Genomic DNA, 15918 nt, shown 5'->3' with positions numbered 1-15918 from the left:
TGGGCACACTGTCTCCTCTGTTAGAATATAAGCCTCCTGAGGGAAGGGATATCACTCTTGTCTTGATTATCACAGTGTCTGTCACACAGCAAGTCCTCAATAAATGCTGGTCCATTAGATTGGATTGGTTCAGGGATCATGGGTTTCCAGCCCTGCCTGTTTGACCCCTCTTTTCCTGTTCTGGGGCCCCCTCTACATGATACCATTGTCAGGAGTGTAGCCTCACAACAGATATCAGAATTCAGGCTGGAGATGGGAGGGCAGATAAGAAACAGAAACACAAGAATAGGGGAGGAGGGTTGAAATGGGGGTTGGGGAACAGAAGGCTTCAGGTACTTGTCCAGGATACCAACCTCCTACACAGGACAGGAGGAGGCCAATCATCCAGCCTGCCTGTGGATGCCTCCTCCCCCAGAGTCAAGCCCAATCAATCAACCACACCCAGTCAAACCAGCCAAGCCAGGCAGAGGTAGCAATCCCATTTTGGGGCCAAGTCACTAGCTTCCCAACTCCCATTAGGCTTCCTTACTAAGTCAAAGAATAAAAAAAACATTACAGGGAAGGAAATGAAAGTGGACTGAATCCCAGAATTTTATAGCTGGAAGGAACCTCAGCAAATATCTAGTATACCTCCCCCTTTTTATATTTTAGGAAACTGAGGCCCACAGGGAATGCAAGGTAAAGTCAAGATTGGAATCAAGGTTTTCTGATTCTGAGCTTAGAGCTTCCCCCCTCTCGTTTCCACAGTTCCTGTTATACCCATGCCCATTCCTGCTTCCCGATTAAATTGAATTATTTCTAGCAGCAGCGACATTTAAAGGGACCCTGCTGCAGGTTGAAATTGGGAAAGGGGAACTGCCACACTCACTGAGACATTTGGTTTGGCACCATGTAAAACACATCCCTTCCCCTAAAACCGGCATTTTCCCAGTAACTTCCTTAACCCCAACCCCACCCAAAGCTTAGGGGGACAAGGGCTCCTTCCTCAACTTGTGGAAGGGAAATAGTATCCCAACAAGCTAGTCTGGGCAAAACTGCAGTTTTCCCTCTTGGTTACCTTGGACAGGGCTGCCAGCCCCGAGGCAGGCTCTGGATGGCCCATATTTGATTTTGTGGATCCTATTAGCAGCGGTTCACGGCGAGATTGGCACAAAGCCCGGACGATGCCATTCAATTCTTGAGGATCTCCAACCTGGGGGAACAGAAGAGATCCAGACCATGAGCTCTGCGGCCCAGCTCACCTTGAAGGCTATATTCTGAAGGCCTGGCAGGGATGGGTGAGGAGAGGTAGGAGAAAGGCGTTCTCACCTTGGTGCCAGTGCCATGGGTTTCAACGTATTCCAGTGATTCGGGGGAGACTCCAGAGTTCTTGTACAAAGATCGTATTAGCTGTTCCTGTACCTCTCCAGAGGGAAAAGTCACACCTGCAAGAAGATGCCATGTTCATGGCCCTTGGTGGCCCCATACACTTTGCTACCCACAAGTCACCCCCTAGTTATGCCTTTGAGATGGTATGCCCCTTTGCCACCAGGCCTTGCTCTGATGCTCGCCCTACCAAACTAATAATCTCTTCTCAGAAGGCCAGCCAGACACTGCAAGTAACACAGCACCCGGGGACAGTCTTTGTCAACTTCTCCTAGCCCAGGCCCTTCAGATGCCACGGATTCAAAATGCTGCTTTCTATCCCCAAAGTTACAGATAATCTTTTTGTTTTTTTCTGCTGGGCAATTGGGGTTAAGTGACTTGCCCAGGGTCACACAGCTAGTAAGTGTTAAGTGTCTGAGGCTGGATTTGAACTCAGGTCCTCCTGAATCCAGGGCCAGCACTCTATCCACTGCACCACCTAGCTGCCCCCTGATAATCTCTTAATTGCCAAATTCATAATGGCCTCCTTTTTCCGACCTCCAGTTTCTATCTACAGCATCTGACCCATGGCATCCTATGCAAATGTTGGTGATGCTGTTCTCTCCTAGCTCTCCTATCCGACCAAAACTGCTCGGTCTCCTTAGCTAGAATCCTCTAACAACATTCTCTAACTGTGAATGGATCCCGAGGCTCTGTCCTGGGCCTTGTTCTCTCTCCTCTCTCTCACTTGGTAACCTTGTCAGCTCCCACAGGTTCAATCATGGCTCTAGCCCCTCCTCTCCAAATGCTCATTAAATATCCAAGGCGAGATATCCCACCGACATTTCAAATGACATGGTCCAAACCAGAACTCATTATCTCTCCAAACTCACCCCCGCTTCAGATTCCCCTTTCTCTGTTCTTCCAGTCCCATGGGCTTGGCACACTGGTGTCATCTTCAAATCCTCACTCTCACTCACTCCACAAAGCCACTTGGTTGCTAAATCTTCTCATCAATAATTCCAAAACACTTTAAACAACTAAGTTCATTCTCTTCTTTCTACTTGCAGTCACTAACCTGTTTCAGACTCATCAGATCTTGCCTGGACAACTGCAATAGCTTTCTAATTGGTCTCCCCACCCCAAGTCTTTTGCTACTCCAATTAGCTGCTAGATTGACTTTCATAGGTTTGACCACAACATTGCTCTGTAAATTCCTGAGGCTCCCTCTAGGATCAAATATAACCTGATGCTGTTTGGTATTTAAAGCCCTTCACAACCTGGCCATTTCTTCTTTTCTGGACTCATTATGTATTACTCCCCTTCACAGTATGGTATTTCATCTCCTACCACCATACCTTTGCATGAGCTGTCCCCCATGCCTGGAGTGCATTCCCTCTTCACCTCTGCATTTCAGAATCCTTACTTTCCTTGAAGGCTCACCTCAAATGCCACCTTCTATATACAACCTTTCCTGACTTCCAGAGTTTCCAGTGTAAACCCTGCCCCCCACAATGATCATCTATCTTTCTTTATATACCTACAATTCTATGTGTTATCTCTCCCTTGGCTAGATTTTAAGCTCCTCACAAGAAAGGGACTGTCTTTATCTCCAGCCTCTAGCACAGTGCCTGGCACATAATGTGTGCTTGGTAAATAAATTCTTGCTGATCCGTTGACAGGTGTAGCCTCCCATGGCACTAGCTGAGGCTAAAGCCTTGCTGGCCTCCAAAGAAGTTGTACTAGGAGGGCAGAACAAGTACCTGATAATGCCACCCAAGACATGTTCCACCTGCTGTTGCCAGCTCTTAACCCGGTGACCCCAGCACCCAACCCCTGACCTCACGACCCACCTTGCTCCTTGTAGCCATCTGTGTTGGTGCTTGCACTCAATACTGTGGCATATACCCTCTTGGCCATAGATTTCTTCATCATTAGGATAGCCACCACGGCCTCAGACCGGCAATACCCATTCCCTGAAGGGAAAGACAAGATCCTCTCAGGACTTCACATTTGCCTTTTGTCATAAACCGAGGCAAAGACTGGTTTTAGGCTCCTACTCTGTCTGCCCTCTCAGTTTCTGCATCTAACTGCCTCAACAGATGTCTTAGTGAAAACACTGCCTCTGAATAGCCAGCCCAGGTTTAGTGTGAAGGCTGAGAGGAAGGAAGACACCGTGCAGCCAGCAACGAGAGAGCCATAGTGCCCTGAATGCCAGAGCGGGAAGAGACCTTGAAGAGCACAAGGCATCAGAGAGCATGGATGGTACCCATGGTGAACTCCACTTCCCTCCCACGCCCGGCTGGCTGGGGAAAATCCCATGAAGCCAGATCACCAGCCAGTCTCCTACTGGGAAATCAACAACGGGAGAAGTTTCAAACTCCATGGACCCTCAGAGATATTCTAATCCAATCCTCTCATTTTACAGAAGAGGAAACTGAGGCCTGGCAAGAAGTTGGGGGAAGATCAAGAGGCAGCAATGAGGGCCTTGGCCCTTTCTATTACAGCACACTGCCTGCACCCTTAAGGAGAACAAGTGCTGATGTTTCTGTGGCATCCTCTGCCTTGATGATCTCATCTGATCCTCACCACAATGCAGTGAAGTAGGGTTTTACTCTTTCCATGTTAAAGAGACCTGGGCCACTTGGCTAGTCAGTGGCAGAATCTGAACACAGGCCTTCTTTGTGGTGGTGGTGGGGCGCTAGCTAGGGTAGAGCAGAGATGTATCTGTTCACTATTGCTCCCCCCACCCCCTCCCTGTGGAAGGCTTCTACCTTTGAGCCCCTCCCTTATTACCGGAAGCATCGTAGGCTTTGCAGGCACCCTCAGGGCTGAGCATGCCCAGCTTCATGAACTGGACGGAGGTGTTGGGCTTGAGCAGGACATTGATGCCCCCTACAATGGCAGCACAGCATTCCCCGGAGCTGATGGCCTGGAATGCATTCTGCATGGCCACCAGGCTGGAGGAACACGCAGTGTCCAGGGCAATGCTCGGTCCTGCAATCAGAGCACAGCTGATGGGATCAGGCAGAAAGAAGCAAGAGCTGGGCTGTGGACAGACCTCAGAGAGGCTCCAGGGACTCAAAGCAGCCCCACCCCTGTCCGGGACCCACAAAGTCCATTGAAAGCATTATCACACAGCTTATTTATATCCTTTTAACTCCAGAGCATCCTAGAATTTAGGATCTCAGAAGAACCCAGGGGGTTCCCAAGAAGTCATTCATGGAAACACACATCTAGAACTGGATAGGACCTCGGTGGTCCTTGAGTCCAAACCCCTCCTCCTTTTACAGATGAGCCAAGTAAGGCCCAGTCTGAAAGGATACAGCTTCTGACTCCAATCCTCTGTTCTTTCTATTACCCCTGGCTCACTACTGTGCTTTTATTCAGTTGTGTCCAACTCTTCATGACCCCACTTAGGGTTTTCTTGGCAGAGATATTGGAGAGGTTTGCCATTTCCTTTTCCAGATCATTTTACAGATGAGGAAACTGAGGCAAACAAGGTTAAGCGACTTGCCCAGGGTCACACAGCTAGTAAGTGCCTGCGGTTGTATTTGAACTCAGGAACATGAGTCCTCCTAACTTCAGACACTCTATCTACTGTGCCACCTAGCTACCCATTAAGTATCTTCCTTAGGAAAGGGGAAAAGGAAGGAAGCATCCTCCTATTATTGGGAAGAAAGGGGCCGAGAGAGAGAGAGAGAGAGAGAGAGAGAGAGAGAGAGAGAGAGAGAGAGAGGGCGGGGGGATGGGGTTAATGGAAGGCACAGAGAATCAGTGTTTGTCCCATTGGGTCAGTTGTCCTGACCCCCTCACCTACCTTTTAGGTCAAAGAAGTAGGACAGTCTGTTGGCCATCATAGCCCTCTGGCAGCCAACCATGCTGTAGCCCAAGAGTGTCTCCGGGTCTCTGCTCAGGGCCTCTGAGGTCTCTGATCCACTCACGCCCACCCATACACCGGTGTTGGTCCCTCGGAGTATAGCTGGGTTTATGCCTGCAGGGGGAGCAAAACACTTAGCATCTGGGGGCTTCCCTAGCAGCCAGGTGGCCACCAAGGTGCCTCGGTATCAAGGGCAGCTCTCTACCCTCTTCCTCGGGGGACCCTTGCTTTTGGCTGGATCCTCTCTAGTCCTATGGTAAAATTCAGCTGGAATCTTGATTTTCAAAGCTGAGGTTAGGCTGGAGAAAAACCACACGGGTAAGAAATTACTTTTCCCAAGAGAGGAGGAATGGGTAGAAGGGAGGAAGATGTGAAGTAGCTTGGAAAGCGTCTAGGGACTTTTTTTTTCTCCTATTGGGGATTATCAGGCTATAAAGAGAAGAGGAAGGTAGAGGGAAGAAAGGTTTGCATTTCCCTATTTGCATAAGAACACCTAAGATTCAAGCCCACAGAACTAGGACCAAGGAAGGTCAAAGGGCAAATTATCAAAGAGGGTTCCAGGGTCCAACTTAAAGATGAATTTGAGCCGTGGGCACTGAGAGAACATGGGCATGGATCAAAGAGATCCACTCTCCCCAAGCTAGTCCTCAGGTATTTTGCTGGAAGCAGATTAGATGCATCATTGACCCAAGTGTTAAGGGCCGGGCCTGCTGAGATAAGACTGCACAAGTTGACAAAAGTCAAGTGTCCAGGGCTGCAGGGAAGAGATGTACACCAACTACTTACTTCCAGGACTCTCAAGGGCACAGGCAGAGAGGCCACAGGCCAAGACCCTTAGCAAGTTTTCTTCACCAGGTGTGACTCACCAATGAACTAGTTAGGAGCACACCTCCTCCCCATCCCACCCCCACACCTGGCAACCTATATGCAAACAGAGTGGGTAATTGACTACTTAACAGTCACTGTAAAAAAAGGAAGACACCCAATTAGGGTACAACCTAAGCCACAATGTCGGATTAAGTGACAATCTTCCCATCCACAGCTCATACATGAAGGAGCCTGCCTGTGTTTTGGCTTCCACTAAACAAAAACCAGTGGCTAGCCCATCAAGTGATGGCTGGACATTAATCCATCGCACATATGGACGCAAACCAGCTGTCCTCCCTTTCACACTGTGACTACTTTCTCCATGTCAGAAATTGGCTAAGAGTATCCAAAGAGTTCCCAAATGTTAGGAGGTTCCTAATTCTCTGGGGTCTCCTACTCATGATGGAAATTCCAAACAGAGAGCAAGAAGGGATTTTGCAGGCCACCAAGGCCAGCTCCCTCATTCTACAGATCAGGAAACAATCTAAAGAGGTCAAGTACTTCACTTGGAGTTACTCAGCTAGTAAGTGTCTGAGGTAGGATCTGAACTCAGGTCTTTTTGATTCTAAACTTGGAACTCTGTCTACTGCACCATCAACCTGTTCCCAGATAAGGGGGTAGTACTAGATGGTATAGCTTTAGCAAACCATCCCCTAGAAAGGACCTCAGAATACATTTTGTCCAATCCCTTAATTTTACAAAGAAGCTGAGGCCCTAGCAATTTAAGTGACTAGACCTAGATGACAGGTGGTAAATGGCAAAAGATCTGAACATGGATTCTGATTCCAAATCAGCAGTCACGTGCTGCTGATCAATTGTGTGCAGTCTATGACTGGGAAATGAGGAGTGACTTGAAATCAAGCTAAGGAATACCTATTGTCCTCCTCCTACTGGCAAAGTCCTGCATTTGAATGGAATACGGCTGTCTTAGGGCACAGGGAGGCCCTAGGGCTGGTCAAGGGAGCCAAGGCCTAGAGCAGAAGAACTGGGTGCACAGACAATCTAGCTTCCTGGTGTGTTTATTCTGGCTACAGATGACCTACCTACCCATCTCCCTTAGAAAAGGAGCAGAGTTCATAAGTCAGCTTTTCCTTGATGCCCAAATTCTGAGGTAGGCCAGTTGGATATCTTCCAGAAGGGAGTTAGGAGGGTAAAGAGTATCAAGCATAATGTGAAACAGGAGAGATAGTACAAAATTAAAAGAAGGGAAGGTTTTTAGTTGCCAGGAGAGCTGGGGAGTGAGGGTGGGACAGAGAAGGCAGGGGAAAGGAAGTGAAGAGGGCGCAGGGCAAGGAGGGGGTGGAAGAGAAGAGAGGTGAAGTAGGCAGGGAAGGGGCCCTGCAGCCATGTCCACCTAGTCAAAGCAAGAAAGGCACCTGCAGCAATGGGCGGTGGAGAAGAGCCATGCTGCCAGAGAGCTCTAGACGGGTAGAAGAAGAAGGGGGTGGAAGCTGTGGCTGCCAGCTGCGGGGAAGGTGTTGGCAATAAGCATTATCAGGAATGCCTGGCAGAGATCGAGGGAGACTGTGGAACATCACCAGCAGAGATGTGAGGCTGGAGGAGGAATTGACTTCTCAGCCCAGGAGAGTGGGAGGGAGGACAGGTAATGCTGGCTAATCAGACAAGCAAGCAGGAGGGAGTCCTGGACTGGCTGCTGCTTGTGTGGTCGCCTGTGTCTGCAGTCCCAGAACACCTCTATCTGTCCTAATCTGTCCTCCCAGCTCCTCGAGGCTCAGCTATAGGAGTCAGAGCTGAAGAGAGTGAGAGGGGGAGAGGGATGGGACACTGGGAAATGGGGGCAGGGTCTAGGCTAATTTAGTTGGAAAGATTGCTGGTCATAGATTGGCTTGGTGAAATATGCTCTGAATGCCCAGTCAGTGAGAGGGTGGGTGGCTAAGCATCCCCGCCCAGATCATTCCTGATGTATTTGGGGGGTGGTCCCAGCCCTGGCTCTTTAGGCCCTAGTCCATTATTTCCCAACCCAGTGACACCTATTGTCCCAACAAGGAATTTTCTCTCCCCACCCCCTCTTCCATTCCATGATCAAATCCTGGCTGATAAGAGCAAGCAAACAAAGGCGGTTATCAGATATCAAGGACATCTCTGTGACAGATTGGTTAAGAAACAGTAACCTTGTCCTATCACCCCCTTCCTCCCCCAACCCCTGTCCACCCACCAGCCTTAAGCCAAGGCTGACTAAGATCAGTTAACCATCCCTCCCTAGGAGCCTCCAGAAAAGGTTTTCTCTGTCCCTTCTTACCCACTTCTGATTACCCACCTCCCCTGGGGCTCCATTCCTGACAACCGAGAGACTGTTCCTGAGCAGGCCTGAGTCATTCCCTGAGCCTGACCTCAGGCCCAGCAGGGATATAGTCAGGACATAGTCACTCACCCCCATCCACAATGGCTTCATAGGTCACTTCTAGTAGCAAGCGGAGCTGGGGGTCCATTGTGTGAGCCTGTTTGGGGTGAACCCCAAAGAAGGAAGCATCAAACTTGGATAGGTCCTTTAGTTTTCCTGATCTCCTAGGCAGTCCATAGAGTCCTGTAAAGAAACACAGTCAGCACTCTCAGGGGCCTGGCCCACAGACACATGGCAATTTCTCTCTGGCTAGCATTCTTCTCTTCCTTTTCTTCAGTCAAGAATTATTGCTCACACCCACCCTGGGACCCATGATGTTCCTGACCCTCACAGAGGTTAGAGTAGATACAAAGATTTTAAAAGTACAAGGCCAACAGGTGCCTCAGCCTAGCTAAAAGGAATTTGGAAAAGGCGGTGATCAAAGATAAAGCTTTATGGGGGGAGTGGGGCAGCCAGGGTGAAGAGGCTCAAAACATGGGAACAAGGGGCTGGGTGGTCTAGGCAGCACTAAATTTTCTGTGTCAGCCTGGTTCCCCTCACAATCTTTTTTTTTTTTTTTTGGCGGGGCAATGAGGGTTAAGTGGCTTGCCCAGGGTCACACAGCTAGCAAGTGTCAAGTGTCTGAGGCCGGATTTGAACTCAGGTACTCCTGAATCCAGGGCCGGTGCTTTATCCACTTCGCCACCTAGCTGCCCCACCCCCCTCACAGTCGCAAAAAGAAAGCTCCATTAGGATGCCTGGCTTTGGCACAGCAACATCACAGTGGGCTAGGCTGGGGTGGGGGTGGAACACAGGGACCACAGCAGCATTCTGTACCTCCATCCCTTAGCTGGGAAGCCCCTTGGCCCAGTCTGATGTTGGCAGAGCCCTGTGGACTGGCTCTAGGTGAGTCACATCCTGCCTGTCAGGTAGGACAGCTCCAGAGAACCAACCTGGGCGTGAAGGGGGTTCAGGCTGAGTGTTTATCTGCCAGGTTGTGTGACTGAGGGAAGGGGATAAAGGAGACAGCAGCCTCTATGTACCCTGCCAGGTGAGGGCAGCCACTTAAGGAAGGGCCTGGGGACATTCCCTCAAACACACTTCATTAACTTTTCCCTCTTAGACTCTAAGAGGAGTTTTTTCTTTCTCTGTACCACATCCTGGGAATAGGTTTTCAGGGTCAACTCAGAGGAATTAACTCACCTCGTGGTCCTAATTAAACAAGGCACCTCTTGATCCTCCACTGGGGAGGCAAACTGGACAGAGGAGGCTGGCACTGCAGCAAAACAATTACGGAAGTATAGGCAGCCCGTTTGAGAAGAAATTCTTTTTTTATTTTGGTGAGGCAATTGGGGTTAAGTGACTTGCCCAGGGTCACATAGCTAGTAAGTGTTAAGTGTCTGAGGCTGGATTTGAACTCAGGTACTCCTGACTCCAGGGCTGGTGCTCTATCCACTGCGCCACCTAGCTGCCCCGAGAAGAAATGCTAATGAAGTTATTGCCAGCTCAGCTCTTCAGGCCTAGTTCTGGTTCCAGACTTGGGGGAAGGAGAGAACATTCCTGGAAATTACTATGCAAACCCTACTAGGAGATAAGCATCTCAATGGGATGGGGAGAGGGGAAGAGGAGGGTGAAATTCCCTCCAGAGAAGATTGAGGAATCTGAGGAGAACCAGAGAGCTGGAATGGGCCCAAGAGATCACTTAGTGCAAAACCCTCTTTTTACAGGAGAGGAAGCAGAAAGATAAAAAGAGGTCCTTGGGAAAAGGGGAGATCTACTATCTTGCTGAGACTGTTGGAAAATGTTGTGGCCTAGAAGCACAGGAGGACTGACCAACTATAACCAAAGACCTCTAGGCTGAAAGAGAAGCCAGTTCAGGAGAGATCATGTGACAGCTAAAAGGACAGGGGTGGAGGGGGTGGAGGAAGATACTGGAGATCAGCTAGTTCAGGGGTTCTTAACTTTTTTGGTGCCATAGACTCCTCTGGCAAGCCTATGGACCCCTTCTCAGAAGGTTTTTATTTTATTTTTCTAATTTAATTGTATTTTGTTTTTTCCAGTTACATGTAAAGATAGTTTTCAGAATGTTTCTAAATGTACAGATAAAATACACAGGATTACAAAGGAAGTGAACGATATTGACATAGTTATTGAAATGTTTAAAAAAAATGCAAACAAAAAACCTTACATGCACCGACCCCAGGTTAAGAACCCCAGTTCTAATTTAACCACTTCATTTTACATGTGAAGAAAGGTAGCCCCAGAGGAGGGGGCGGGGAATGACCACCGGCCAGAAGTCACAAGGCTAATGAGAGGGAGGTGGGGGTGGGGGTTGGGAGGTGTGAGGAGATAGACTAGAATCTAGGCATTCCTATTTCTAGTCGAAAGCTTTTCCCCAACTACCACGAGTAACTTTCTCCTCTTTGCTCACAAGGCCCAGACTGCTTACACTCACCTGCCTTCCAGCGTCTGTCATCATCTGTGACCATGTCCACGCCTCCGATCAAGTTCTCCCAGAACTCTTGCAGGTTTTCTGACTCGGGTAACTTTCCCGCCATTCCAGCAATCACCACCTCCTCCATTTTTCAGCTCTTCTCTGTAGGGGGAAGTGAGAAGCCCAAAACTAGTGATGGAGTCTCCGGGAAAAGGCAAGTTGAAGAACTGGTTATCTACAGTTCCCGCCCACCACCTCCTTTATCTTCTACTGACTGATCTAAGGGAGACCTAGGGACATACCAAGAGGGCACTCCTCTCTCAGGCAGAAACCAGGGCTTCAGCTGGCTGCTGCAGTGGGACCTGACTGAATTTCCTAGTGGGGAAAGGACTGGAACTTTAGGTAGGGCTCAAAGACTAAGACCAGAAATGGGCAGAATCAAGGAGAGGCAAAGGTCATAGTGATTAAGAAGAGACCCTGCTAACCAAGACAAAGGAGATAAAACTGCTTCAGACTTCCTCCAAAACTCAGGTAAAGAGCTGTCTGCCCATCAAGAACCTTGAACCTTAACAGAAAAAGAGAGAGAGAGGGAGGGAGGGAGGAAGGAAGGAAGGAGTTTAAAGAAAAAACTGATGATCATCAGGTCCAAAGACAATACTCTGGTTTTTAAAGCCTGACCCCTTCCTCCCTTTCCAGTCTCCTTATACTTTATTACTCTCCTTCTGGCCTCTTGGCTGCTCCTGTTCCTCAAACTAGATACTCAGTCTCCAACTTCTGGACATTTTCAGCAAATGTAACCCTTTCCCTCCTCATCTTCAGGAAGTCTTTTCCAGTCCTTCTTTATCTTAGTGCTTTCTCTCTGTGATTATCTTCCATTTATCCTGTCTACATCTTGTTTGTACATAGTTATTTGCATTAGACTGTGAGCTCCTTGAGAGCAGGGATTGGTTTTTTGCCTCTCTTGGCATCCCCAGTGCTTTGTCAGGTAAACTCTTAATAAATGCTGGTTGACTTGGAAAAAAAATAAAACCAAACCATTTTTTTAAAGAGTAAAGAGCAAAAATTACTCCACCCAAAAGTTAGAGGTGGGTTGAAGATAAAGGGGTGGGAGGAATCCTGAAAATGTGGGGAAAGGAGTGATGGAGTTCCAACCATAGGCTGGGTGGGGGGGAGAAAGCTGTTAGGAGGGGGATACAGAAGTCAAATACGGGAGACAATCAATGTAGTGAGTAAAGTGGGAGAAAGTCTGGATATGTGAAGAGAGAAGAGAGGAAGAGTATATTGGCAAAAACAAAACAATGCCCCCCCCCAACCAAACGAAAACAAAACAACGGGTCAGGGAGACCCCGGAAAATCAACAGAGATAGAGGCCCAAAAACTCTTGACTGTTCTGGACTCATGCATGGCTCCAGCATCCCATGAAAACTTCAAGGAGTAATAATAATAGTATTGTTTATTGCCTTCCCTTTTCCTTAGCCCTTGCAGTGAGGTAGGTTGAAGAATCAGCATGAGCACTGGTCCCCTCCCAGGGCTTAATCCCAGCTCCTTAGCCCAGGGCCTTGAAACTCGGGGGCTTCATCTTCCCGATGGCTCCTGGGGCCTCCAGATCATGACTGAAGAACATTATCTAGTCCAAAACTGGAGGGTTTTACAGATGAGAAAACTGATGATGGGGTCAGCTGTCTAATTAAGTAGTGGAGCAGGGAATCAAACCCAGGTGATAAGATGACAGGGTGGAAGGGACCTTAGAAAGCCATTTAGACCAACTCCTTCATTTTACAGATGGGCTAAACACCTGCCTGAGCTCGCACAGGTAGTAGAGAAAGTAGCCAAACTCAGGTGCTTTGATTCTGGACCCAGTGTTCATTCTGCCAGACCAGATTCCAGTCTTCTTGCCGGGAGCCTGAGATGCCAGGCTCGTGAAGCATACCTGAGGTTGTCTACCCTTTCTTCTTCCTCTGCCAGGAAGGCACAGAGGGCCGAGGATAGGGCTTGGCCACTTTCCCTCGGGTGAACTCACTGGCTTCTGGCCAACTGCCAGGACTCTGGAGGAAAACGGTGGCTGATGCTCATGACTGGGCAGTCAGTAAGACCAGAGCCCCTGAGCCAGAGTGACCCTTTGGATTCTGGTTTCCCCAGGCAGGCCAGAGCCAGGAGGTTCTTTCTTTCATTATCAACAAATCAACAGATTTATCAGTAAACAATGGAGGGCAGGGCTTAGTCAGGGGAAAGCAAGCACGAAATTTGGGAGTCACAGGGATGGATTGGGTTTGAATGCTAGTCCCTCTCAAGATCCATCGAACTATCTCAGGAAAGTTGCTTCCGTTCTCTTCGGGCCTCAATTTTTCTTCTGTAAAATGCAAGATCTGAGACTACCCGGTCTCTGAAGGCCCTTCTGTGGTCCCATAATTCATTTATCTACAATATATAAAACATTCGTATACAGAAAAGAGTAAGAGGATTCTTCAAGATCAATTCTTTAAGGAATCGATAGTCTAGCTGGGCAAGACAGGGCACAGACACAAAAAAGATCAATGATAGAAAGCAACATTGGATATGTTTCACCAGTGGTATAGACAATAAATGCTAAGGGAGGTCAAGGTGGCGGTGGGGGGTGGGGTTCATTTCTAGCCAAAGTGTGACTTTAGCACCTTAGCACAGTGATGGGCACACAGCAGGTACTTAATAAGTGCTTGTTGACTATGTCCTAGCCCTGGGTCCTCAAGTCGGAGATATGTCTAAAGGACTAACTACTCATCTCTTTTCATTCTAATCTTGCAGGGGGATAGGATGGGTGTCTAAGACCTGTGTTTCCCTTATTATCCAAAGGAAACAGAAGGTCAATTGCCTTGTTCCTTATCTTCCTTTAAAGAGGTAATTTCAGCATTGTGTGACTGGTGGTCACTGGTCCTAGGGCCACATTTCTAAGCCTTGAGGGTAGAAACAGCCCTTAGGGGGCTAAAGCATAAAGAAAGAGCCACAGTTCCATTTCTAATCTGACCTATAGTTGGCACAGGAACCCCTCAGAAATCCAGGAAGAGATAATGTGTGTGTCCTGCTTCAATTCTGTTCTCCAGAGTCAAACTTTCCTAGAGATCTATCTCCCTGGCTTCTTTCACCTCCTAGGGTGGAGTCCAAAGTAGGGGGTCTGAAGGAGAAGAAGAAGTGGCTACCTTTCCACTGGCCAGGCTGTCTCTGCCCACTGCTGTGCTGATACTCAGACTAAGCTCAGGGAGATGGTGGAAAACACTCTTCTGTCCCAGGTAATTTTGTGGAGAGTTTCAGGAACTCTCTAAGGCAGGGGTTCTTGACCTTTTTTAGTTGCTATGGACCCCTTTGGCCATCAGATCAATCTGTGGACCCCTTCTCAGAATAATGTTGTTTTTAAAAAAAAACCAACTGTATAAAACAAGATATTATAGGATTGTGAAGGAGACCAATTACTTAGAAATAGTTATCAAAATATTTTAAAAAGCAAGATCATGGACCCCAACTCTTGTTCTAGGCAATGGAGACTGGGGGGGGGCAGCATAGGATCAGAACCCTGGGTTATCAAGGATAAGACAGCAGTGTTCCCACAACTTAAGCAACTGATGACACAGGTGAATTGTTTTCCACTGGCCCTTTGCAGCCTGGCAGAGCTAATGATTAGATAGCATGGAGTCCCTTTCCTGTAAGAGGAATCCATTCTCTGGCTTCTCTAAGTAGATTGAGAAAAGCCTCCTATTTCCCCAGGTCTCTTGCATGGGCTAGGCTTTGGTTCTCTCTCCTTGTGACAGGGGCAGGTAGGATCTACTTGGGGGGGGGGGTGTAGTTTTCCCTCCTGCTCAAAGCTCTTTCTCTCTCTCCTGCGGAATAAGGAGCCTTTCATCGACTTCATATGACTAGTGTGGAACTCCCAGGCACCAGCTTGCCTTGTTCCAGAAATCAGTTCCTCTGTTCTCTACCTACTTGCTATGCACACGGAGTTCTTGCTGGGAGGAAATGCTTGGCTGAGTTGGCTGGGCCCCTCCAAGGCCGAGCTTCCCAGGAACAGACTTCCAAGGCTGTTGGCTTTGGGTCCGTGTTTCTCCACACACTTTCCATCCCTCCTGAGTGCCACTATCACTTTTGGGTGACCTGTCTTTCCCTCTCCCAGACTGGAGAGGTGACGAACTATCAGTACTTCAGCCCAGACTGGGGCTTTGGAAGAAAAAGGTTTCAAGCAAAGAGGTCTAGCTTACTTTGTACCCTGTAAGCTTTGGGTAGCCTCAATTTTAACCCAGTGTTGAAATCCTCAGCAAACACACTCAAAGCTACACAGAAGGCCCTCCAAAGTCCTGGAGATGCAATTCTCCTGCCCTTCTCCACGTTGCCCACATCCCCTGGCACTCCCTGTTCAGTTTTCTGTTTGCTTTCTCTCCCAGAGGACCATGGTGGGGGTAACTACAGGCAGCTCCTCAGCAAAGCCCCTCCCCAAGATGGGGAGAAAAGTCATTCCTTCTCCTTGCCAGGTCACTGACTGTCCAGAGCTTCAAAGAACTGCAGAGGTTCTGTAGTCTAACCCCTGTATTTTAGAGATGTGGAATCTGACACCCAAAGTGACAGTCAAGATTGGAACCCAGGTCATTAGACTTTTAGTCCAATGCTCTGACCACTGTCACCACCACCACCCTGGGAAGGGGGACCTCCGGGGGTTGGAGCGGGGCATTCAGAGGCCAAGCTGAGTGAGACTGTATAGGTAAGGGGAGCACCAAGCTCCGGAACATAAGAGAATGTTCCCCCTCCCCGCCCACAGCAAGCAATGTCTCCAACAAGACCAAGGTCTGGGTGGCTAACATGCAGAAAATCCCTTTGCTTGTCCTAGTTTCTTTGCATCTCACACACACAAAAAAGAGAGACAGGGCTGAGAATTTAGTTTCCAGTGGCATTATTCACAGGAAGGGGACTCGTACCCCCCTTCCGAGTTCCCATACACACAGAGGCTGCATTATGTGCAGGGTGAGGAGTAGGCTGAAGGAAGAGAGAGGAGCGGAGTATTTTTTTTTTTTAAATCTTCAGGTCTGTTTGTGG

At 48.5% G+C, this 15918-nt stretch overlaps 1 protein-coding gene across 1 annotated transcript in view; it reads right to left on the bottom strand.

Moving 5' to 3' along the window:
* FASN (fatty acid synthase) overlaps positions 1-15918 on the bottom strand; it is a 55784-nt gene that overhangs the window by 38509 nt on the left and 1357 nt on the right. Inside the window, 7 exon segments of the mRNA XM_044004090.1 lie at positions 1058-1192; positions 1309-1424; positions 3198-3320; positions 4141-4341; positions 5165-5338; positions 8484-8636; positions 10888-11028. Coding sequence (XP_043860025.1) covers positions 1058-1192; positions 1309-1424; positions 3198-3320; positions 4141-4341; positions 5165-5338; positions 8484-8636; positions 10888-11014 — 1029 coding nt within the window. The 5' untranslated portion in view covers positions 11015-11028.

This window comes from Dromiciops gliroides, chromosome 4 (genome assembly GCF_019393635.1).
Source record: "Dromiciops gliroides isolate mDroGli1 chromosome 4, mDroGli1.pri, whole genome shotgun sequence".
In the NCBI taxonomy this organism is placed as follows: Eukaryota; Metazoa; Chordata; class Mammalia; order Microbiotheria; family Microbiotheriidae; genus Dromiciops; species Dromiciops gliroides.
This window is presented reverse-complemented; position numbering and strand designations above follow the sequence as displayed.